Here is a 25,269-nt window from a genome sequence, read left to right on the forward strand (position 1 = left end):
GCAAGGCTAAGCAGGCATTCTCAACTATAATAATATTGTAAGCGCAGATAGAGCGGTACATAACCGAATAAGCCCCTCAAAAGGCTGAAACTGTCCACGGAGGTTGACAAATGGCGCCGGCCTTCCTTGATCGCGGTACAAGCTTCCGAGAAGCTCCCTAAACGTCGACTCCCCAGGCCCTTCCCAAGCGCTTCTTTATATATAGCCACTGGAATGGACCACTTTTCCAGTAACGTCCTGCGCATGCGAAAATCCTCCTCGTCCGCCAATTTTGACGACTGAATTTTTGAACAGGAGAGGAGTTCGATGAACGTGCTTCCCCTCGATGGGACAAACTACTGCACACTAATGGACCATTTTGAAAACTCTGTAAGTCAGCTTTCCGCAAGGCTTGTTTTCCAACGAAAAGTTCTCGTTCCGAGACGACGCTCTTTTTGCGCAGTCGGGTTCCCCCTTCTCAGTAACTTCTGGAATATCGCCATTTGACTTCAAGATGGCCCCGAGAGAGGGGGGACCGCTGTCAGCCTCCTGTAGCCCCACAATAGAAGTTAGGCAGGAAATGCAAGGAAACGGGCTTTGCCTCCGTGACGGCCGGTGTAGGCTCATACTAAACTTTCTTAGAATTTTGTTCTGAACAAATTAGACTGACCCCGCAAAGTCGCGCCAACTTCTTCCCTTCACCCCTCCATACCCCTAGCCCGAACAATGAAGAGCCCTACAGCCACTTCGCGACGACAAAGATCGGTCTCCCCACTTTTTGTGCGCCATGCTGAGCGATGACACATCCGACTCACAAAGACGACGGTGATGAGGTCTGCCCGAAAAGTTTCCTTCGCATGCGTTAATAGACTTCGCCAGTTTTTAACAAACGAAAAGCGAAGCCAGCTCTCTGCTTCTACGAATTGGTACTTACGCCAAGGTGTTTTTATTAACATTGCCGCTATGAAAGCCAAAATGAGGGCTAGCACTCTAATTCATGCCTGTTCCAGAGACTTGGGGGTGTCTTCAACGTGGTTTCCTACTGGGACGTCATGGGAATGCAGAGGTCGTAAGTAAGGTTACAGCAAAAAACAATGTAAACAAGGCAGGAATTCAGGTAGGGGAGGGGCTGAGCCACCCCCCCCCCCCCATATGAGACTACTTGGGGGGGGGGCGCTCTGGCCCCGCCTGTGCCCCCCCCCTTCCCCGTTCCGGCGTCGATGCACAGTAGGAGAGACGAGACAAACGCTTGTCCCTTCTCTCTTACAGTAGTTCTCCCCTCTCATCTAATATTCTTTAACGAGGGTCTTTAAGGTATTAAAGTGAAGGGAAGTGCTGTCTGTTTCGGCGTTAAGTTCTTTTTCGAAAATGTGTACCAACTAGGCCCCCAGCAAGTATTACATTTCTGTTTTACGCAATAATCCCTGCAGTAAGTAGACCATTTCTCGTTTTTTGTCTACAAATGCCCCACTGACAAGAAGCAGGAAACAGAAAAGTCGTGAATAAAATAATAAAATCCCGCAGACATAAGTATGAACCACAGACAATTAGTACAGGCCAAGTTGAGATGCAATGACGACCGATACTGTTTTAATGCATACACTTAGAGTTAGGCAAAAATAACATGACATCAGCCATTTCGTATGCCTTCAACCTCCGCCACTATGGCAAAAACTCATGGTTTATGCAGTCAGTTATGCTGATAACTCTGCATGAAGGAGGGGAAAAATAACGGCATCTCGTTTAACAAACCGTTTCAAAGCTTGGCATGAAACATTCACTAATGGGCAGGTGCGCAAACTAGACAACTGTGAAGCTGCATATATGCAAGGCATTGATGATGGGCGTGAAGAGGAGTACAGGTCCTCCATCTGAATGAACTTGCTTTCAACAACATAAAGTGTGCGAGTTGGCAGATGTGCAAATTTCTCGACGACCAATTTCAGATCCATCTTTCAGAATGTAGCAGCTGTTCTTGCGAGGGGAAAGAACCACGTTGCCTCGAAGCTTCAATTTCTTTTTTAACTAAGGCGCTTGACATGGAGTAATAAGGGGCCCAGACTCATGTTCTGTAATCAGTGTAAAATTTGGCGTCTGCTGAGCATCCTTCAGTACAGCTCTTTGCTCTGATAGACTGTTAGGCAGCTGTTCAGGCGGGCGCTCCAGTTATCGGAGCAGCCTTTTCAGTGTAGACATGTGGTTCTCAAATGGGAATGCACCCAGCAATCCATTGGACCCAGGCGTTCGACATGGGATACCATAGGGCACTCCATGCACACTGTGCGAAGCATGTTGCTTTCCAAAAACGTTAGTAAAGAGTTTGTGGGGTTTGAATCCGGACTGATAAATACATCCCCGCCTAATCGTGGCTTACACAGTTAAACCGACAGACCCCACCCCGTAATCGCGTACGCTACCGAGCGCACGTCGACCACGGCGGGCCTTACTCTGAGAGAACAAATGAACGACACATTGGCTGACACAAACAGGCATTTATTGCTACAACAACAATAACGCCAGCTAGCAACAAGACACGCTAAGTAATCGAGGTCGTCCGACTCACCAGCAAGGTTACGAGCGAATGTTCGCCTACGCTAGGGCAAGGGATACTCCGTGGCCGGACGCGACGAGATCCGGGAGCGAGACTCCCCGCCGCTTCCTCGCCGCGTTGGCGAAGAGTGGAGCCACGAGCGCCCCGCCCCGTCCGCTCGCGCCCACGATGCCAGCCGAAGAGAAGAGGGTCATGCTCTCTCCTGCGCGCGAGCTGCAAGCGGTCTCTCGCGTTGCGACGCTGGCGCCCTCTCTTGTTAGTTAAGGTAACTAACCAGGGAAAGTCACGTGGCGCGCCCATCGTGAGGCGAAGCCGTGAAAGGGTGCACCGTGGGAATGCAAACAACAAGGAGAGGCTGCAGGACAGTCCCCACAACTTTAACGAAATTATTGAATAGCTCCCCTGCATACTGCGCTTCAATTTTTGTACCATTAGGTATTGAAAGAATGATAACACCCACATGCAAAGCTATTTGCCATTTGACGTTTCTCTCTGAGGGTTCCATGCGGACTTTGCTGCCAAGCCTTGTAGATTTCGGGCCACAGAGACACAACACAAGCAATTTGTGCCCCACGCCTAGACAAACGAGGTGCATTTATTCTAACTAGAAATTCCTCACAATGTCTATTGGCAGCCGCTGTACAATACAGCTACCAGTATGATACTGCTTCTGCACCCCAAGTGTCACAGGCCGACTGCCGCACATCGGCTGTTCAGTGGCTCCTGGACGGCAGCCGACTAGATAGGCAAAATAAGCTCGGCAACTGATCGGGCCGTGAGCCCATGCCAGGCTGCTTGGCTCAAGGCTGGCATCAAAGGTCGGGCCAGACTTCAACCCTGACGTAAAACCAGCCGTCCCTCAAAAAGCTTGGCACAAACCGATGGCCTGATGTGGAGCCTACATGCACCTTCAGGCCAAATTTACAACGGAACCCAAACACCCCGCTTTGGTTTCATTCATGACTGTTAACGACAAATTAAGTTTTTTTAGTGGTTTAACATCGGAGTTTAAATAACAATAGTCTTTTTCCAGCGTTATTATCCAGCTCTCCTGGCTCGAATCGACGGTCGCAATGTTTTCCTGGTTATGGCACAAATTTAGATGCAGAAAGGGATCCATGCGCCCTCCTTCCAGAGAAGCGCGCTCGCTTCAACATGTGCAACTTTCACAAGTTCTTTTCCGAATTCGGCGCCACCGTGCTGCAAGGTGCGTCTGTATAACAATTTATTGCATTTGTGTGTCTGAGCGGTAAATGAGCTAGTGAACTATATCATCCTCATCATCATCATCATCATCAGCCTTACTACACCCACTACAGAGCAAAGGCCTCTCTCATGTCTCTCCAATTAACCCTATCTTTTGCCAGCAGCATCCACCTTTTGCCTGCAAACTTCTTAATCTCATCCGCCCACCTAACCTTCTGCCGCCCCCTGCTAGGCTTACTTTCTCTTGGAATCCACTTCCGTTACTCTTAAGGACCAGTGGTCATCTTGCCTTCGCATTACATGCCCTGCCCAAGCCCATTTCTTTCTCTTGATTTCGACTAGGATGTCATTAACCCGTGTTTGTTCCCTCACCCACTCTGCCCGCTTCCGGTCTCTTAACGTTACACCTATCATTTTTCTTTCCATGGCTCGCTGCGTTGTCCTTAACTTAAGCTGCACACTTTTCGTTAGCCTCCACGTTTCTGCCCCGTAGGTGAGTACCGGTAAGATTAAGCTGTTGTAGACTTTCCTCTTGAGGGAAACTGGTAAACTGCCACTCATTTTTCATGAGTGAACTATATTAGGGAAGCTTATTTTCTTTGTTCCTAACGGTTTTGCCCCCCTCTGGTAAGTTGCAACAACGAACGATCGCTCGTGGGCGCCTGAGCGTCTCTTGCTTTATTAGGGCGCGCTTGCTTCATTAAGGCCCAATATGTTTTCGAACGGGAGCAGCGGAGGCGATTGTGTACTCAGACTTAAGCCGCGCCAGCATGCCAGCTTCAGATGATACCGGTTTGAGCGCAGAGCAGGTGTTTCTTTTATGACGGCGCCAGCCGCTTCTGTGACATCAGACGATGCACCGTTCCGCACAAAGTCATGGATGTGCTCCCCAGTGGGTAGGTGCACTGGACATGTAGGCAGGCGCCGTTCAGCTGTTTGGGCTGTCGTTCTGCAGTTGTGCGGCAATGTGTGCACGCAGCTTTGGGGCCTATCTTTGGGGGTTCGTGTGCCGTGCTATCCAATGCTTCCCCTTCTACTTTGGGCTCATCACATGTGAGTGTGAATAGCCCTTTGTGCGTAACTTTCACTGTGCCGAGATTTAAGACATAGGTGGCATTTGATCACTTTTTGAATTAGCGAGTATTGAATTGAGGCTAAGTTTTTGCGGTGCGGTCGCCTAGAACCGCTTTAGGCGTACAGATTGTTATCGCTGTCGATGTGCCGTTCAACCCGATGCGCTTGCGGTGCGCAGAATCTAGCTGACTGAAGGCACTGCAGTCAGCCTTTTCTATTCTGTATGGAGGCAGAATGCTGAGGAAAATTTGCTCTTGCTGGGTTTACAAAAAGGACCCTTGATAACGCTCGCGTCTCACGGAAACCGTCCAGTCTCATGCAAGTTGGTTGCATGAGTTGGTTGCATGAGTTGGTTGCTCGCTATACAACAGGCCATTAACACATAGAAACCTTTTGCGTCTGACCTCAGCCCTTGATATCGTATTTTTGGCTGCCAGCTCATTGTCGCCGGCTACTCTACGAGTTGTTACTACTGTGGGCATTGTTGAACATTTGAGCACTTTGTCAGCTGCTATATTTTTCACTTTCATTCACGCCTGCATGGGCTTAGAAAGGAAAATTCCCTTACATGCTTCAGACATGCAGTATTGTGGCTCCGCTCGTTTACAATGTTTATGTCGTCGTTCCCTTACCTGGGCTACTATGCAGGTTTATTTATTTGCACCGTTCGTCACAAACATGAGTGTAGACGTGTTGGTGTGATTCTCAACTGCGCCTTTCCAATGTTGGCATTATAGTGCGCCAAAAACATGTGGGCGAAATGCAGACACATTTAAATTAAAAATGACACTTATGCAAGTGCTGTGCAAGTGATTTTGATTTGGTTGCATGAATAAAGGGTAGATAAAACAGTATTCTTTTTTACGGGCCGTTTTGCAATCGCGAATAGAAAACTGCTTATTATTTATTGCCATTAAACTAAGGGCAGTGTCTAGAGCATATCATCGAATGGTAGCGTTTTTAGCGTTATAATGTTATCCTACAGTGTATGAAGCAAACCTACAAGCCACAATCGATGCTTCTCAATAGCAGTCTGTTTCATCACTTTCTAAGATCAGGTTGGAACAGGGCAGCCATCTTCTGTCATGCCATGGTATAGTTTTGATTCAAATAAAAAAATCTAAAACCTTAATTTAAAATTGAGAGTGCCTATTATTTACTCTGTACTTGCAAATTATGTCGTTTATGAATTATTCTTTGGTAGCGAGTCTAGTCTAGTCTAGTCTCCAAGCGAGTGGGCTTGCTATTCCTGATCCTTGGAATGAAACCAGTGTGGAATGTGAGTGCTGCTTACACAAGATCACTGTCATGTGTAAGCAGCAACGTAGTGCTGTCTCACGCAAGTATTTCTGCTTTCTCTCGTTAGCATCTGTGGCCGCAACAAAGTGTACGTTGCGTTATTCTCTTATTAAACTTCATCAAGTAGCAGCAGAATACACAGCACAAGGCTCGAGCAATATATAAATGAAGTGAAGCTTTAATTCAGAACTGAAGTGTTGAAATGCTTCATCAACTGAAGATAGTCTGTTTTCGTGGTGTTATTGCTCTAGTCCGAAAGCCATGCAATTTTAGAGCTGCTGTCCTCGCTGCACCTAAAACCTGGGGTTCTATTTTCAGTACATACTCAGGAATTCTGGACAAAAGCCACACTGCCTACCAAACTCTGGCTCTTGATATCATTAGACTCCTGTCATTTGCTCAGGAAAAAGGCCGCCGTATAGTGTTCCAGTGGATCCCTGGACACTGCGGACTCGATGGAAATGAGACCGCCGACGCTGAAGCAAGGAGCGCCTTCTGCAGTGGCCTGCGCACAGCAGTGTGGTTTTCTTGACCGGACACCACTTGTCTCCTTTCGGGATCTGTCAGGCGTGCGACGGCTAGGGCCCTGCCAGACACTCAACACATCCGCCTTAAACGGCTAGTACCGGCGATGACCTTTTCTGTTCCTCGTGGAATACCACGCCCTATCGTATGCATTACGCTTAAATGTCGCCTCCACGCCCAAGTTTTTTTGGGGGGGATTTGTTATTTTTTCCCCTTTGGCTTCTTTTGCCTTATTTTGTGTGTTTTGTTTTGTTCATTTTTCGCCGCGCTATCATTTCTTCTGTTTGTATTTATGCTGCACTCTATCTTACTCAATATATGTCTTTCCCACTCCCCTCTTTAATGCCTTCCGGCCCTGAGGGTATTCAAATAAAAAAATAAGTACTTGCTCTTAATTGGACAAGCGGTCTACCCGGACTGTACCACATGTGTCGTGCTAGAGACTGTTGAACATGCTTTAGTGGCGTGCTCAGCATATGCACGAGAAGAACTCATGCTAGCATCTGCTTTGAAGTCTTTGGACACCAGGCTCCTCTCGGAGGATTTGATCCTCGGGGCTTGGCCACGGCTCGGGGCTTGGCCAGATAGTTCGAAAACTGTACAGGCAACGCGAGCGCTCTCACACCTTTGAAGTGCCACGGGCCTTGCCTCGCGTTTTGTAATGCAAGAACAGGTGCCTTGTTTTTTATGTATTTTTTCATCTGCCTCCTCTCATCTTCATCATCCCCCATCGTGACCCTCTTTTTTCTCCTCTTCCCGTTCCCCAGTGCAGAGTAGCAGGCCAGATATTTTTTTTTACATCCAACCTCTCTGCCTCTCATGTCAGTAAACTCTCTCGCTCGCTCTGCACAAAAGCGTTTTCCAGTGGGACACCGTTTATGAGCGCAATTTTTTCATATATTGTGAGGTTTCACTTAAACAATCAATATACCCGCAGATCACCCGTCGGCAGTCTTGTTTTTTTTTCTATTCACGTTTTTGCTATCGTCAGAAGCGTTCCCCATTAGTTTTTTATGACAGCCTTAACTGTTTATATGCGATCGCTGGAAACACTTTAAAAGTTTAGCTACATATCAGAGTATAGGACCATTACCTTCACTATTTTTATAAGTCTTACAATTTCCCAAATTTCAAAATGTTTGCCCGAGAAAGCCGGACTTGGTGTGGGTCATTTTTTCCATGAGGCACTCGACAATGACAAACGTACTCGACTCGTTATTGCACTAATCGCATCAAAACTGTAGTCATTTACATGTTCTCTATCTAGGTCAATGAGAGGCTATGCCGTGCATCCTGCGTCATGCCTTAGGGTTGATAAATCTCCAGAACCGGAGACTTTCTTTCGTGAATGGATATCTAAGAGCGCATATTTATTTTCCCGAATCTAAAGGCACTACTATCATACAATGACTTAAACGGAGTAGGGAAACCTAATTTTAGTTGCACGTTTCCTTCTCTGTAATTATGCTCAAAACATTAGAATACATTGACCAACACGGTGATTTTTTGCCTACGGCCGTTAAATAATTCGGAACGATATTTCTTCTCTCACACCGTTTTGGTTTCATCAACCGAACGATGGGTGTGAGGGCAAAGATGACTTTAGGTCATGTGAGCATGAAAAAAACTACAATAATCAATATAATCGCCGGTTGGTTTGTCATAATTTCGGCTCTTAAAGCGGGCTGGCTAAAGCGTTTTAGTGAATTAAAACTGTACCAGACTGTTGAGTGATCTTGAATATGTTATTAATATCTTATTAAATGTAGCTGGCACAGAGGTCTCTGCACGGGAGAGTGAGAGTAAGGAAAAAGAGATCACATTAGGAGATAAATCTCTTCCTCATGACCGTATTGCAGTGATTTCATTGTGTTGAATTTGATTGCAATGATTGTATAGCCCGTTTTTCATGCCTCAGGTGACCTAGACCAACCTTTCATGTCACAGCTACACTTCAGTTACTAGAAAAAGAGAATTCTGGTCAATTTTCTTTTCACGCACAAATCATGGTCTACACAGACTACAGTACCACATGCCGAAGTACATTAATCTATTGGAAGAAAATAATATAGACATATATAACAGCTCAAAGAAAAAATAGAAATAATATTTCATATTACAAAGCATGTAACTCTGCTATTTTTCATGATTCCGGAGTGAAAAACAAACACGTTACTTCACACAAAATGTGGATTTCAATGCTCTGTACTTTTTATGTTTGCTGTTTTATTGTTGTTTCTGGTTCCTATGACCTGTAAATTACTTATGCAATGTTGTGTTTGAGCAACTGTATGATTTTGATGTTATTTAAGTTTTATTTTGTTTTTTATATAAGTACCTGTTGTCTGCTACCCATGCCAAGGCAGGGGCAGGAACACCGTCAAGCTACTAGGATAGTAGCTTTTTGTTCCTGTCCCAGTATATTTTCCTGGCTGATTGTGGAAAAAACGCTGAATAAAAGGATTTGGATGGAGCCGAAACCGCATCAAGAATAAATTATATTATAAATAATTTAACGGGAGCACAGGAATACAGGAAGTGGTACCTGCATGCTGATGTCTAACGGATCATATCAAAGAAGGAAACACACAAGCAAAATATTGGTGTCCATAAACCTTTAAGTTAGCTGTACCATTTTGTACTCAAGCAGAGTCTTAAATAATTGTGTCAGGAAAATCATAGAAAGAAAATTAGTATTATTATCATAGCCTTCCATCTCTGTAAGAGCGCACAATAGTAGGTGTCAATGACTCAATGTCCCTACAAGTCTGTCAAGCTTCTTTACCAACACACTGTACTATCGGCCACAAAATAAATGCGAACAGCTGAGCGTGTGGCAAACGGTCCAGCTTAGGCCGTCTGCACGTCGTTGTCAGTTACAGGCGCGCTCTTTCGGTTTGCGATAATTTTCTTTTGTTTTATTTGACTTTCACTTCTTCACTTTTCCGCTGGAGCGCCACATTCATGCTTTTCACCGATCACAACTTGCACAGCATGGTTTCGCAGCGAGTGAAGCGAGCTGTCCTTTCTCCCTGGCTTAATAGCACGCTGTATACAGTGAGTTGTAAGTAGTTCTATTCTAAAGCTCCCAATGATGCTTCGTCAGACTGCTTGAAATTTCTCGCCTAATGCACCCCATCATAGGCAAGGCCTCCGTGAGAGTGTCTGCGAAGCGTGGTGCTTTGTGTTCGCAAAATCGTTGCAGTTATTATGAACAGTCATTTCTCTCCGCATGGAGAAAGTACGGATTTGAGTGCACGTTTGGATTCACGTATAAATACTGTGGACAGTACTGCCATTGCACGATCATAAACGACAAAACCTCTTTTCCTGAACTGGTCAACCTTTATTTTATCGCAGAACAGGCGCTTATAGCACCACGATGATGGAAGAAAAATCGAAGCGCTGCAAGCTAGGGCTCTATCAGTGCTCGCTTTACATACGCGGGCGACAGCGCCGCCGCCAAAGGAAATGCGCTGCGCCAGTTGCGCTCAATTACGCTCCAGTGGCAAAGCGAGAAAACGAACTCAAGAGAAAACAGAAGCTAAAGTGTCGATAACCGGATGCGGGCGCCTATCGCTGCTAGCGACACGCAGACGGCCTAAGCTGGACCGTTCGCCACGCGTTCCGCTGTTCGCATTTCATTTGATGCCAATTCTACAGTCTGCGACACCCATTTTGTAGAGCTGTCGAGCAGTGTGCACCAATTACTAAAAACTAAAATTAGACAGTAGCCTTCTAGTTAAGCGATTATGACCATTACGGCTTGCTTTGTTGGTCCATGCTACTTTACTTCTGTGCAATTATTTCCTGCAGAATCTAGGAGCTGGAGTGAGGGCTCCTTTTGTTTGCAGGGCAATGTGGTGCTTGAGCGTTGTACACCAGTGATGGAGGCTGTACATGTGGCTGTCGCTCATGCGGGTAAATTTGATGGGAGCTAGTTTTTGGCACTGATTGTAAGATGGCCTTATAAAACATTTCGCAGTGACACTCTTCAGGCATGCTGCTACACAAGCGAAATCTGGGTGCTCAACATCCTCAAGACTGTTTCAATCCAGAGGGCTGCACACTCTGCACCTAGCACTCGGGATAGGCAAAGAACGTAGAAGAGGCTTAAAATGTGCGCTCTGAAACAGTGTTCACATCATGAATCAGGTCCTTCTGCTGAGTGGCAGCAGGTTATCAAATTTTGAGTTGGACAGTAAAAGGTCTACCTGTAAGCTACTCTGTACCAACAGGCACCAGAGATAATATGTCATGTTAATAGTGCGGGAAAATTACATCAGTATTGATGTAATGAGCCTGACAAGCTCTACAGCAAGCTATAACGGTTAAGTGTTGCAGTCTCCAGCATGCATTTGACCTTTAAAGGCAACTCTGGACATCGGACAAGAAGCACAACCGTGACGGCCTGCTGTTAAATTTAGTGTTGTATTTTAGTGCGCTATTTACAGAGCTCCTTTTTTTGTGTGGTACTGTTTGCTGTTGGCTTTGCGTTTGTCTACTTTGATAGTAACTCGCCTCTCAATACTGCATTTTTAAAGTTTCCTTTGGTAGTTATCATTGCTAATGTGCTTCATGATTAACAACTTAAATGCACTTCTGCTCTGGGCTGACAAAGTAAATTAGGCTACTTTAGTAGCTCCTGTGTGGCAAAACTTTGCTAGAGGAGCTTTTGCTTTTTTATTGTCACATGACTGCTCTGACTGCTTGGTATTGTGTCCCTCAACAAGCTAATGTTTGACAAAATATTCATACTGTTTGCAGATATATATAACCGACATTTGTAGTTACTCTATTCTTCTAAGACACTATTTTGCTCATTAGGCTGTGTTCAGAGAGAAAAGCAACATTATTTTGTATTTTAGATGGCTTTGTGATACTCTGATCTCGACAAAAAACTTCCCATGTTACTTAAGGCTGCGATTTGGGCAAGTTGGTAATGATCTCTTGTTAATCACCGCGGAAAGATATGATACGTGAATGACAAACACGCAACACAGGAGCTTCCTCGCGACTGATTTTTATTCGGAAAAACTGTGCTTGTAAATGTTCATTTTTAGACACTTTTTAGAATACACGAAGGTCAAAAACCACAACACATCACCGTAGTGTGTTTTTTACACACCACATCGCTTCACTCCTCCTTGCAGCGGCGTACTACAACTGCAACAAACCGTACTACAACTGGGAGAAAGCAGAAATAAAGCTAGCGGACACGATACTTTGGCGAGCATACAAAACAGCGCTACACCTACCGCAGTCAACCTCGACGGAGAAGCTAATGGCTCTAGGTCTGCATAACACCTTTGAGGAGCGAAGGGAGACCCAACTCGTAGCTCAGCTCCAGAGGCTAAAAAAGACCAAAACAGGGACAGGGCTGCTCAAAAAGTGCGGCTACGAGGGTGCACTGTCAGAGATAAAAAGATCAAAACGAATAGCCGATGAACTGCGGGAAACAATTAGGGTAGCACAAAAAATATGGATCCGAACCTGCACAAAAGGCCACCGGAGGCTAGGGCACAGTATGTGCAACAAAACCTAGCCAACAAAGAAAACATTACGTACACGTATGCGGCTGCATACGGAAGAACTAGAAAACACAACACAAATAGAGCGGTTGCAACGGCAATTAATCATGAGCTCAAAGAAATAGCCAGCGCAACTATCATGGATGACAAAATTCATGAGGCCGAAAAGGCTGCCATAGCCCTAGCGGCGGGAAAGAGCTGCCCTGCTCAAAGGCTCCTAATAATTCTAACAGACTCGCAAACAGCGTGCAGAAACTACATGAATGGCAAAATAGGGGGGGGGGGGGGGGCAGCGCTCCACATCCTAAAAACAGCCAAATTACCGCCGAAGAAAAACAATTGCAACACATAATAATGTGGGTACCGGGACACACATGCATCGCGAGGAATGCCGAGGCGGATAGGAGAGCTCGAGGACTTACAAACCGATCCTCCAACCAAACCAGCCTCGAGCAGCCTGACGCAGAACCAGTGGCCTTAGGATACTCAGAAATTGCGAATTACTATAAGGGGGTCAGGATTAGATATCCCCCACCTCACAATAATCTCCACCAGCAGGAAGCGGTCTCTTGGAGGCAGCTACAAACTGGAACTTTCCCGAATCTAAACGTGCTAAGTAAGATCCATCCAGGGCTCTATAGCAGGAAATGCCCGTGGTGCGAGGACAAAGCCACGTTAGTTCACAAAATGTGGTGTGAAAAGAGAATAAATGCGGCTGCAATAAACAAAATCTCGAGTGCGGAGCAGTGGGAGAGGATGCTTCCTAGCGAGGATCCGGCGGTCAAGTCAGGACTGGTCCGGAGAGCCTACCTGGCGGCAAAACTCAGTGGGGCCTTGGACTAGGGGATCCAACCCTGCCACAAGAGACACAGACCACGTCAAAAGATGTGAAGAGTGGCTCGACACCGAGACCCACCAAATATTTCTATCAATAAAGTTATTACCACCACACAGCGGCTTGCATGTGTGGCGCCTAAACTGGTGACGCCCTCGGCACCAGCTCCGCACCGTGGGCAGTGGAGCGGGTACCGGCGGAAGTGTATGACCTCCTCGTGCCTCCTTGCATGGACGCGTTCCCTCAACCACTTGCCACATTGGCCGCACTCGTAGGGCTTCTCATCAGTGTGGATCTTCGTGCGAGCATTGAGATTGTCCGGCTGGGAGAACCTCTTTTGACACAAATGGCACGTGGAGTGTCGCCTGCCAACGTGGGTACGCTCGTGACTGATATCAGCCCTGCGTACATGAAGGGTAAGAATAATCAGAATTACCGCACGACTACGAAAATCTGCTCCAAACGCCTGCGTTAGTAGGCACCTTTAGCGTATCACGTACCATGTTACCGTTACCGCCGGTACCGTACCGTAGTACCGGGACCCCGCGCAGCCAATGCACATTCGCACATCACCCTGACGGTGACAGACAGCAGCAGGTACCCGGCAGCTGCACGTGCGCATGCAGCATCAGGACCAATCAGCGCGTGCTCACCGGCGGTGGACGGGCTCCCGGTAATTCGGTGATGGTAGCACGGTACACGGTAGGCTAAATATGTCTAGTTATGTCTGCACATCTCTTTCAAAGTTATGATTTCGCCAATGACGTTCACACCTTCCATCTATATCACTGCCGCTGGTTTTAGGCACATGTTCGCCTGTTTCTGACGCAGCTCTTCCGCATAAGCTAACGTCTCACGTTTGCTCTCTTTCCGCTCCTGTTAACGTTTCCTTCCTATGTCCTCGCTAAGAGAACCTCGGTTGACCCGTACTTCAGTTGTAATGGCAGCGACTCAGCAGTGATTATAATCAGGCACCACTGCTGAGTTCAGCTCTGCAAGTACTGAAACACACACGCGCAATGTCACACTCAGTTCTTTAGCGTCCAATAAAGGTCAGCGCTTATGATGGGCTGGCCACAAGGCGACCAGATTTCGTGGGTGGCACGCACACTTGCGCCAGTCCTCGTGAGAGGCCGCTACCAAAATCACCAGCAGGGCCATTTCGCACGCGGTAGACTCGCTCAATTCTCACACCGCAAGAGCGGCTTCAGACTACCAATTCGCATACATTGGAGGAAGCAAATAACGGCAGCGGTTACAACTAACACTCGCCTATTACATATGAAGGTGGTGCTACCGTAAAAATTTGTATAAGAGGAATGGCACCGCGTCTCAGATATAACGAACGACTGCGGCCGTGCAACTCGGTTAGGACAAACAAGGAGCTGCCGTGAACTCGACCCCGCTGTCCAAAAACTCGCGCTTCCCGTGACCGCAGATGGCGAACAGCGCCACCCAGCCCCGGTGGCATCGCTCTGGAGAGAACTTCGAGACAAAAAAAAGCAACAAAAGGCAGCATTAAAAACACGAAAATTCGCTGTCGAAGCGCACGCCGACGGGTTAAGGCATAAAATGTTGATCACTGCGTAAGGGTGTGCCGGCTGGGCAAAGGCTCGAAAGTGCAAGTGAGATTACAGCCGGGTCGGCGATCAGCCAATGGTAGCAATTAGACAAGCTTAACAGCAGTCACGTGGAATACCTGGCTTGCCCAGCCGATCACCTGGCAAGCGTCACCAGCCCAATCGGTTCTCCACATTCTGCGCTGCCACCGTGAGTAGACAATGCCCAGACTGTGCAGTTGATATGTTCTGTGTGTACTTGCGCTAGCTTCTCCACCGCATGGACCCAGGCATGACAGACGACGGTGACGCACGTGGTGTTTGTGGCAACGTGTCGTTATTGCGCAGCTGGCTGGCACGGGTGACTTCGTTAATGCCGACATCACTGAGCCACGAACTGATGAAGCATTGTACGCTATGTACGAGCACTCCCAGACTGCCAGGAACATTATGAAGACCACGACGCGGAGGTCGACCTATTGCCACCTGCCTTGAACCCGTCAACCTTAGTTATGTCGCATCCCTAAAGCAGATTGTTGGCGGCAAGGTTCTCGGCCGGGAGCACATGACCACCGTGGACAGCTAGCAAAGCAACGCTATAGGGCTTGCTTTCAAGTATCAGACGCACATAACTCACTAAATCCCTTTTTTAAAATATAGGTATTGCTTTTCTTACTTAATAATTTGGGTGTAATGTTAGAAGTTCACTTACTACGAACTTCAGATACAACAATGCAATCAATGCGACCGCCAGGCTCGTTTGGACTGTGTTTGTTAGCTTGCTGGAAAAAAGGGCGCACTGTTTCTTTATGAAAAATGAGCACAAAGCGCGCACAACAAGCACGAAGGGACACTTTCAAGTGCGTTACTGCTACAAGTGATGCTGATGACTGCGTTGTGCACTGTCCGAAAATCGTGGCATTCAAACATTCAATTTGTATTTGCACGGCGACTTCACGATTTGTGCTTTTATAACATATTTACGGCTTGAAAAGGTGGCTCGTCATCAGAAAGGCCATCTCTCCAGGGGCCGTATTCTGTACCGCTCTCAATACTAAAACGAGACTGAAACGCTCACAATGCCGCCATATTGCCCCACTCCTAATTTTTGCGTCACCGGCGGCTGATATCTACGTAGTGAACACGGCTGAAGTGATGACGTTGCGCGCTTAATTATGCGGTCTTAAAATTGAAAGGGAAAAAGGTAGCACTTAAACCGCTCGCAATCTTTTTGTGAGCGAAAATGGCGGCGAACGTGGCGACGTACTTTGCAATACGCCGGTTGCGTCGGCACGAGCAACGACGTATAAGAGTGCACGAAGACGCTTTTGACTTGCCGGACCAGTTGTTTCGGCGCGAGCTTCTCCTGGCGAAGGACACTGCGTGGCGGTTGTGTCACGACCTTTGCGATGAACTGGGAGGTTTGCGAGCAAGTACGGTGTCTGTTGAGCGGCAGGTTCTGTGCGCACTGCGCTTTTTCGCCACCAGCGGTCCTCAGAGCGCCGTAGCCAATGAGGGCAATGTCGGCGTATCGCAACCGACGGTTAGTAGATGTGTGCGGCGGTTTGCCGAAGCCATCGTTCAGGTTGGGTCGCGGAAAGGGTGGGTTCGCTTTCCGGCGAGCCCCGAGGAAAAGGCGGCGGCGAAGGAGGGTTTCCATCGCTACGGCAGCATACTCGGCATTGTTGGGTGTGTCGATGGCACACTCATCGCCATTAAGGCGCCGCGGGGCAACGCTGCACACACGGCAGCCTTCTGGGGCCGCAAATGATAGTGAGTAGACTTCATCTGCTGTTTTAGACTGCACGTGTTCGCCTGCAAGTCCAGGCCGCCACAGCAGTTCATGCCTAAGCTTGTTTTGTACCAGCTGTTTTCTTTCAGGTCTGCGACTCCAACCTTCGCATCCTGGCCGTAGACCCCGGCTGCCCCGACTCGTGCTACGCAGCCTTCGCCTGACGCTACTCGTGGCTGCGGCGTGAGGTCATGATAGGCATGTTGGAGGAAGGAGAATTTCTTTTGGGTAAGCAGCAAAGAATGCCCTAGTCTTGGTTACATATATCCAGTTACAGTGGTCCGCACGCACTGAAGCTACAATCGTGCTAGTTGCTCATGCGCCTCGTGCAAGTTTTCGCCCCTGTATTGTCACCGCATGCAATAGAAACACAAGGCACATAAAGCATTTTTGGAATGCTTGCTATTTCAAGCCTAAGCCAAGTCAGAAAGCGTTTGTACGACTCTTGTGGCGTATTGGAATTAGTGAAACGTTTACTTCAATATGAGCTTACAAGGGTGTCCTTATAGCGGTGTATGCCTAAACATCTCAGTCATGCAGTACCTACACGCCCAAGAATGCCATGTTCAGCAAAACCTGGTAGTGGGCTACTTAATCTGAGTCTTCCATTGTATTGTAGGGCATACTTGAAGGCTGTTGAAACCAGTAACGGCAAAGAACATTGTTAACAGTGCATGATTCTGGTTATGCAGGAGACAGTGGGTACCCTCTGGAGTATTGGCTTTTAACACCTGTGCCAAGCCACCCAAGCGCATCGAACGTGGCGCACGCATCAATGCGTTCGGTGGTCGAGCGCGCCATTGGCGTGCTCAAGAGCCGCTTCCGGTGCCTGCAAAGGTACCGGACACTCTATTTCGTGCCGGAGCAACCGGCTCTCATCATCACAGCGTGTGCCGCGCTGGACAACCTCTGCTTGGAGGCCGCTATGTCAGCAGACGACGAGGATGCCCCTGCCCCAGAAGACAACAGCCTGCCTCTGCCTGCCGGCTATTTGCCAGGTACTGGGACCCGCATTACCTACCTGCGAGGGAAAGCTGTGCGCGCTCATGCAGTCAGCCAGCTGCGGAAAAACAGTCTGCAGCAGCGGTTGGCACGGTTGCGCAGGCTACAGCAGCATGCGCAATGAACTAGCCGGCCAAGTCGTCGCAGCCACAGAAGGCAGTGTCCAGCCAATGCTTCTGTGTGTGTGTGTGATGGCTGTTTTAGTTACAGCTAGCCAAGTGGCGGCTTCTTTTTATTGTTTCTTGTTCACGGTATGTGTCTGGAAGCAAGCGTGCACACCACCTGCCACTTCACTGACAGTGCATTTGCACGTACACCTTCCAGTTGATCGCATAACTCGCCATGCACCCACTTCACAGTAGTCTTCTTCAGTCGGAACTCTCGCCAAAACAACTCGTCCAGCAAGCCAAAAGCATGTTCACGCACGCTCCTACACCATTGCCCGTGTGGACCCACCCGCCCCTCCACTGTCATCTTGCATCCTGCCTGTGCTGTGTGTAGAGCTACCTGTGCTAGGGAGGAAATATTAGCAAGGGAGGAAATATTTGTGATGCCTGTTGTAATCAAAGTAACACCGAAGCATTTAATCACTGTGCACCAGTATTTTTTTTCCTGCATGCTGCACCATTTCACACAAGTGGTCGCATCACCAAAGGCATTAGCAAACATTTTGCACGGCATAACATGGGCAGTAAATTCCATGCCTTGTCCAGTGCAGCACAATCTGTCATGCAGACATGATAAAAAAATATTGCCAGACTGCAAGCTTGCATGGTAATTATCCCGGCTTGTGTAGGCAGGAAGGCCACTTTTGCACATAACCATACAAACATGGTACGCAACTAGTGCCATGTTCAGTAAGTAGTGCATAATACATAGGCGCCGACTGCAGTGGGGCTGGAGGGCTCGAGCCCACCCAAAATTGATTACCCCCAGGGGGCTATTGATACGAGATTAAAGAGTAGTTGTATCATGCAATGCATATTCTAACAATCGTATCATAGCATAGTACACAAGACTGTTGTGGACATACCAGTACATAAAGCTGGAGATAAACAGAACCCATCTAACCACTGACCCATTACTTTGATATGAATAGCATGCAAAATAGTAGTACACATATTTACACGTTAATTTTCTGGAGGATAGCAATTTCTTCAACAGAGCATAGCTTCCAAACGTCTTTCTCTTCTGACATTCAACTACTTTCCTGCACTTACTACTTGCACTTCTATTTCGAATGCGCTTTTCATCTCACTGCATATTTCTTGACTTTGCTAAACCATTAGATAAAGTTAATAACTAACTGCTATTACATAAGCTGAGTGTGCTGAACATTGACCCTGAACTTGTGGATTTCCTTCTTCTCGTGTTGAATTTGTCAGCATTTATGATGCTGAATCCTGTACTGTAGCTCTTGGTGCTCGGGTTCCTCAAGGGTCAGTACTTGGCACCCTTACCTTTATTCATCTTCTATATTGCTGTGAATTGCAGTTCCTGTCCGGAATGTACTCTGTATCCTGAGAGTAAAATAAATAAATATCTTTTGTCGAGGAGCATGCCCAGAGGTGAAGAAGGCGAGTGAAAAAACAGAGAGGATGCTAAGTGGGCCCCAGTCCCCCGGACAGATTGAAAACTTGGTGCCTATGACTTAATGCATTTTACACGACTGGACATGTAAAAAAACTTGAATGTCACAATTGGCTGTTATCACTAAATATGATAAACAGTGCAGTAGTTCCCATGAAAATGGCACATAACCAAGTGCATGACACTTAATGCAAGTCGCAGTACCCACAATACTTGCAGCATGAGTAGAAAGTCCTCATACATATATAGAGACATGTAAGCATCACAGTCACATCAGTGAGGTGGTGTGTGAGTAGAGGTCTGATGATAGTGAATTTTTTTGACGCAAGGGCATGTGTGGCCAAAGAGCACCACGGCACAAGGTATTTTCGTTTGCTCAAGGTGTGGTCAAACACCCTTTTCCCAAGCATTCCACCCTGAATAAGCCGAGCATCAGGCCAGGGGAACCATGTACCCGTTGTATCACCGGTGGGTACACGGCAGCACTTGGGATCGAATCCCGCACCTCCCGCATGCGAGGTGGATGCTCAACCACTATGCCACCACTGCAGTCATTAGAGGTTTTCACCGAACAGCAAAACATGAAGCACAGTCATGCAGAGCTTTACAAAATATGCAGGCAACACTGCATGAAAAGCCCCATTACAGCAGGTGTATGGTTTGGTCACTAACACCTCTGCATCTTGGAGAACGTGAAATGGTAACAAAATGGTAAAATGGTAACAAGAAAAATGCACATACAGACTGACTAGATATTATATATCTGCGTATTGCACAATGTAAAAAGGCAAAATTAGAAATATGCATAAACAAACCGACTAGAAAATATCACACACGTGCATGTCGCTGAGGGTAAAAAGGTACAGTAACAAAAACTACAAACCTCCTGCGACTTGCAGAAGGCTATAAAAAACAGTACCAACGATTACAAGCCTTCAGCGACTTGCAGAAGGCTATCAAAAAACAGTACCAAAAACTACAAGCCTTCTGCGACTTGCAGAAGACTAAAAAAATGAGTAACAAAAACTACAAACCTCCTGCAACTTGCAGAAGGCTATAAAAAGAGTAACAAGAAATACAAGCCTTCTGCGACTTGCAGAAGGCTGTAAAAAAAGCAGTAACATAAGCTACTAACCTTCTGCGACTTGTTGAAAGTGATAAAAAACAGTAACACAAACAACAAACCTTCTGCGACTTGCAGTAGGCTGTACAAAAAATAAAGGCTGCACAAACATGACAACCGGAACTTAATGCGGTGGTGGATGTATCTGGTAGTGGAGCATCAGCAACAGGAAGGAGACGGCCACCACGAGCTGCTCGTGCAGGCGCACAGACTGCTCCCTGGTGTCCCGAACTGCTGCCGCCAGGTCTGCTACAGTGGCTGTTAATTGCCGCCTGTCGGCAGCAGCCTCGTTGAGGTGCTGCACATACAAAAAGGGTCGACTGCAAAATCAAGGTCCATTTCTCTTTCATGTTATCGATGACGTACTGAAATATGGTGAGCGACGTCCCACAACAGGTGATCATACAGAGTTAAGCACGGATTTGGAAAGGTGAATTTGACAACATTATGTTGCATGGAACTGCATCTGCTGTACAAAATGTGGTGCATGGTGTCAGCGCGTACCTCCAGGAGGCGTGCCTGAAATTCGGCATCCCTCCTGTTGCGAGCCTCAGTGAGGTCCGCTGTGCGCCGTGTCTCGCGAAGGAGATCAGCCACCTCCTCGTCCCGCTGCCTCCTCCGCCACACAGGACGACCCGGAACTGGTGGTGAGGGCGGTGAGGCAAATGAGGGCAGTGTGGACAGAGCAGTCGGCTGCTGGGTGCCTGCCGGAGGGAAAAAAGTCTGAATGTGCAACTTGTCATACAATACAGCACAATGTGCAATAAGCAAACTGTTGAGTGCAATGTCTGAGGGCAACAGAGCAGAGTACATAAAAGCAGTTACAATCAGTGATATGACAAAGGCAGCATTGTTTCAGTGTACTGAATGTGCACATCAGCCCTGTCACAGCTCCCACTGTAAGAGGGAAACAGCTGAAACAACGTGCCAATGCTGGATGTGCAGAAAACTTGTGCACATTGTAAAACAACTGTGACTATTAATTTGAGGCAGCTAGCAAAAATGGTAATTTGCACTCTGCATAGCCTCTATACTGGCAGGTGAACTCACTGGCTATCTCGGCATGCTGGTGTTGCTGCTCCTCCTCCAGCAGCTCAAGAGGTGTTGTCTCACTTGCCCCTGCCCACGACATATTGGTGTCATCTAGATGAAATCATTACACAAGACACAACTGCTCAGTGAACAGTTTCAGTATAGCGGGAGATCTGTACGACTAAAATGTGAGCTTAGTGATTAACGCGGGACAATCAAGGCGAAAACACACTACCAGAAAAGAGAAGGTAAAGAAGCTGAGGCTGCATTTGCAGTCACCAATTTATGCACTCTTACACCTTCCAAATTTAGCAGGAACACATATGAGGTCATCACCAGCGTACACAAGCTGTAAGTCACACACACAGAATGGTTCAGCTACCAGCTGCAGAGCGGTGCTCCCTCTGTAGGCCGCTGGTACCCGGTACGCTGCCCACTGAAGCTCTGTGGCCGCGAGGTGGGCTGAGGGAATGAGGTGGGCTGGCCTGCTCCTGCAAGTAGGAAGGCACAGTACCTCACGTTCAAACATGAATGTCTTGCAGTTCATCAGAGGGCTGCATTGCTTACTGCACATGACCCTGAGGTTCGATCAAGAACCCTTCATTACCAGCAAGCTGCAACCTTTGCAATTGCTTGTAACGTCACAGCAGTTGACTAACGACAGTGGACATACCAGCTGCTGGCGGGGGGAAGCGACCTGCTGACAGTATGGCCTCCCGACGCTCCCGGCACTCACTGGCCCGACCAGCTGCACGACGTGGCCAGCCCTACCCGATAGCCTGCCGCCACTGGTGCCCCTGCGATATATGATGCGGAAATGTACGTTCAAACGGTGCTCCACAGACCACTGTTGACAGGCTCAGCCTTGGCTAGCTTGCAGCCGCGCCAATTCTATGCACCACTGGGAGGCCAACACATGCCAAGTGTGGCACCAGAGCTCAGCCGACTTCACAGCCGGACCCTCTCGATTCAGTGCGGCGGCAATCCGTTCCCACAGCTCCCCCCTGCGAGCCGCCGGATACTCGGGCGAGAGCTCTGACGCAGCCCGTGCCAAGGGCGGATGCTGCTCGAGAAGCTCGATCAGCAACAGCCCCTGGGCGACGGACATGCGTGGCCTCTTCGGTGGGGTCGCCATTTCAAATGATAACGGTTTTCACCCCAGTTCCCTAGGCGATTTCTCGGTATCGACCTGAGAGAAATTAATTTTGTAGAAAGGGAATTGTAGGAAATCTGCAATAGTGGTCAGTTACATATATATACGTGTGCTGCTTTGAAACAACTTGTAGCAAAGTTATGAAAGAACACAGATTAGTAAGACGGTTTTAAATGTGCGCCTAAGTGTTTGCTCACCCTTTTTCGTTCCCATGCTCATATTTGTTTACTTTTGTCATGTCAGTAAGCGACCACCAACATAATTACCTCCACATGTCGTTTTCGTCGATTTTCGTGCCGACAGCTCCTTGCACGTTGATCTCTGCAGGCCCGTAGCAGTCACTGCCTTCAAACGAATTTTTCTGTGCACTTAATACATGCGCAAAATGCCTTGATTTTAGACGACACGCAAAAAAAGACAGGAACAGTAGCTGTGGGATCAGCGGCTTTCTAGCAGGCCACCATGTTAACTCTATACCACTGCCAGCGTGCCCTCATGGCGAAAGAATTTACCCAAAAGCAAATTTAATTGCGAACAGAGAACGCTTCTAATTTTCCTTCATGTTGTTGAGTTCGCAGCACAGTTTATTACCAAAATAAGCACTAGTTTTTTCCTTCATTGCATTTGTTTATTTTTATACTGACATATTCACGCTTTACCGCTGACACCACACCTTCGAGGCAACAAAAGTGACTGAACAGCAAACTTAATTGCAAAACTGAGAACACTTATTGATTTCCTTGGTCTAGTTGAATTTGAAATAGTTTCTTAACAAAATAAAACAATAATTATTTTATTCACTGCATCTTTACAGGAACACGTTAGCCTGCGGTCCCTTGTCGTGCGAATAAATGCTTTCGGGACGGAGCCACCGCAACACTGCTACTAATTGGTTGATCCCGCAGTTGGCGTCTTGCGGTGCCGTCATTTTGACGTCACGCTCTCAAACTTGAGAGCGATTTAGAGAGCGGTACAGAATACGGCCCCAGTTAACTTGCCACGATGAACAAGCAAGGTGCGACACTATAAAAATGTTTTAGGTCTACCTGTGACTGCTCGTGCAGGTGCAGTACGTGCAGCTGCAGATTCCCTGCGTCCTATGCCGGTGTTTCCGCCGGGTATGCATTTCTAAGTTGTATTGCGTAGAGAAGAGGTCTCCGCACTTTTCACAGGCGAGCAACACGCTGTGCAAGGGAACGATATTGACGTCCTCTGAAAAAGAACCAACCAGTGGGAGGAGTGAATGAGCACATGTAGAGTGAAGAACTGCCCAGAGAATTCAGTGTTCTTAATGAGTACTGTAGAAGAAAGGAAAAGGCCATCAGTAGTACTTTTTCACATCAGTTCCTCAGTATAAATTCTGTGCATGGCAGTTTTCTTAAGGTAGTAATAAAAAAGTACATCATATTAAATATTTGCCTGTTCGCGATACAAAGGCAGCGTGATTGTACTAACCCGCACAGAGCAGTCAGTAGGCAATATATACAATAAGATAAAAAGGCAGTGCCTTTCCTGGAAGCGCGATCGACCAGCTTCGCATCGGCACACATGCATCGAATGAGGAGTTTTCACAATGCTGATGTCTTTTTCATGCACTATGGATATATACATAAAAAGCAAGCACCCATTCTTTTTAATCAATAGTTTAATACCCCTGCTATTCAGGCAATGTGTCACTGTTCCTTCACCTTTTGCCCACATGTCCTCGCACAAAAAGGTCCGCCGTCTCTGCTGACATTCATAGTGTTCATAACTAGGCATATTCGAATTAGCTTAGACTTGAAGAGGGAACGGAAGAAGCTAGTGAAGAGGAAGTCCATTAACGGGTTAGCAGCAAGAAGGAAAATAGAGGAATTCAGGATATCGCTGCCGAACAGATATTCAGCTTTAACTGAGGAAGACGATCTTAATGTACAACAATAAACGATAATCTGGCAGCTGTCATTACGAAGTGTGCAGTAAAAGTAGGCGGTAGGACGGTTCGACAGGATACCGGCAAGCTATCTCAAGAGACAAAAGATCTTATCAACAAACGCCAAAGCATGAGGACGCATAACCCTACAGACAGAATAGAACTAGCAGAGCTATCACGGTTAATAAATAAGCGCAAGATAGTTGACATAAGGAAGTTTAATATGGAGAGAATCGAGCATGCTCTAAAGAACGGGGGCTGCCTAAAAGCGGTGAAGAGGAAACTAGGCATGGGTAAAAACCAGATGTATGTGTTAATAGACAAGGAGGGCAATGTCATTAGCAATATGGATAAGATAGTTAAAGGAGCAGACGAGTTCTATACAAATCTATACAGAAGCCAATGTAATCAGGACGGTAATGAGAGAGAGTAGCCCACACCAATGCATCATCCCTCCAGTAACGAAAGAGGAAGTAAAGAAAGCCTTAGGAGCAATGGAAAGGGCAAAAGCAGCTGGGGAGGATCAGGTAACAGCAGATCTCTTGAAGGACGGAGGGGAGATCGTGCTAGAAAAACTAGCCACCCTGTATACGCAATGCCTTATGACCTCGACCATACCAGAAGCCAGGAAGAACGCAAACATTATCTTAATTCATAACAAGGGAGACGTCAAGGACTTGAAAAATTACAGGCCAATCGGCTTACTCTTCGTTGCCTGCGAGATATTTACTAAGGTATTCGCTAATTTATCAGGGCAACTTTAGACTTCAATCAACCAAATGATCAGACAGGCTTTTGTAAAAGATACTCCACAATAGGTCATAGTTACAGTGTCAGTCAGGTGATAGAAAAATGCGAAGAATACTACAAACCTCTATGCACAGCCTTCATTGATTACGAGAAAGCGCTTGACTCAGTGCAAATATCAGCAGTCATACAGGCATTGCGGAATCAGGGTGTAGAAGAGCCTTATATCAAAATACTGGAAGCTACATATAGCAAAATGGCATTGCTCTGGGACAGTTGGTATGAATCCATCTTTGGGCCAGGGTGAACTTTGGGACGCACCAACGTAGGCAGACGCATTGAAACACAGAACACCATAG

At 47.1% G+C, this 25,269-nt stretch overlaps 1 protein-coding gene across 1 annotated transcript; it reads right to left on the reverse strand.

Annotated features, from left to right (window-relative positions):
- Positions 1 to 20,190: 20,190 nt before the first annotated feature.
- LOC144093530 (uncharacterized) lies at positions 20,191 to 22,233 on the reverse strand. Its single transcript, XM_077627092.1, has 6 exons — positions 22,031 to 22,233; positions 21,835 to 21,895; positions 21,481 to 21,589; positions 21,117 to 21,209; positions 20,571 to 20,770; positions 20,191 to 20,364 (listed from the first exon to the last, which is right to left on the reverse strand). The coding sequence occupies exons 1-6, from the start codon at positions 22,231 to 22,233 to the stop codon at positions 20,191 to 20,193; spliced, it is 840 nt and encodes a 279-aa protein (XP_077483218.1).
- Positions 22,234 to 25,269: the final 3,036 nt, after the last annotated feature.

The sequence above is a fragment of the Amblyomma americanum genome, chromosome 1 (assembly GCF_052857255.1).
Source record: "Amblyomma americanum isolate KBUSLIRL-KWMA chromosome 1, ASM5285725v1, whole genome shotgun sequence".
Classification (NCBI taxonomy): Eukaryota; Metazoa; Arthropoda; class Arachnida; order Ixodida; family Ixodidae; genus Amblyomma; species Amblyomma americanum.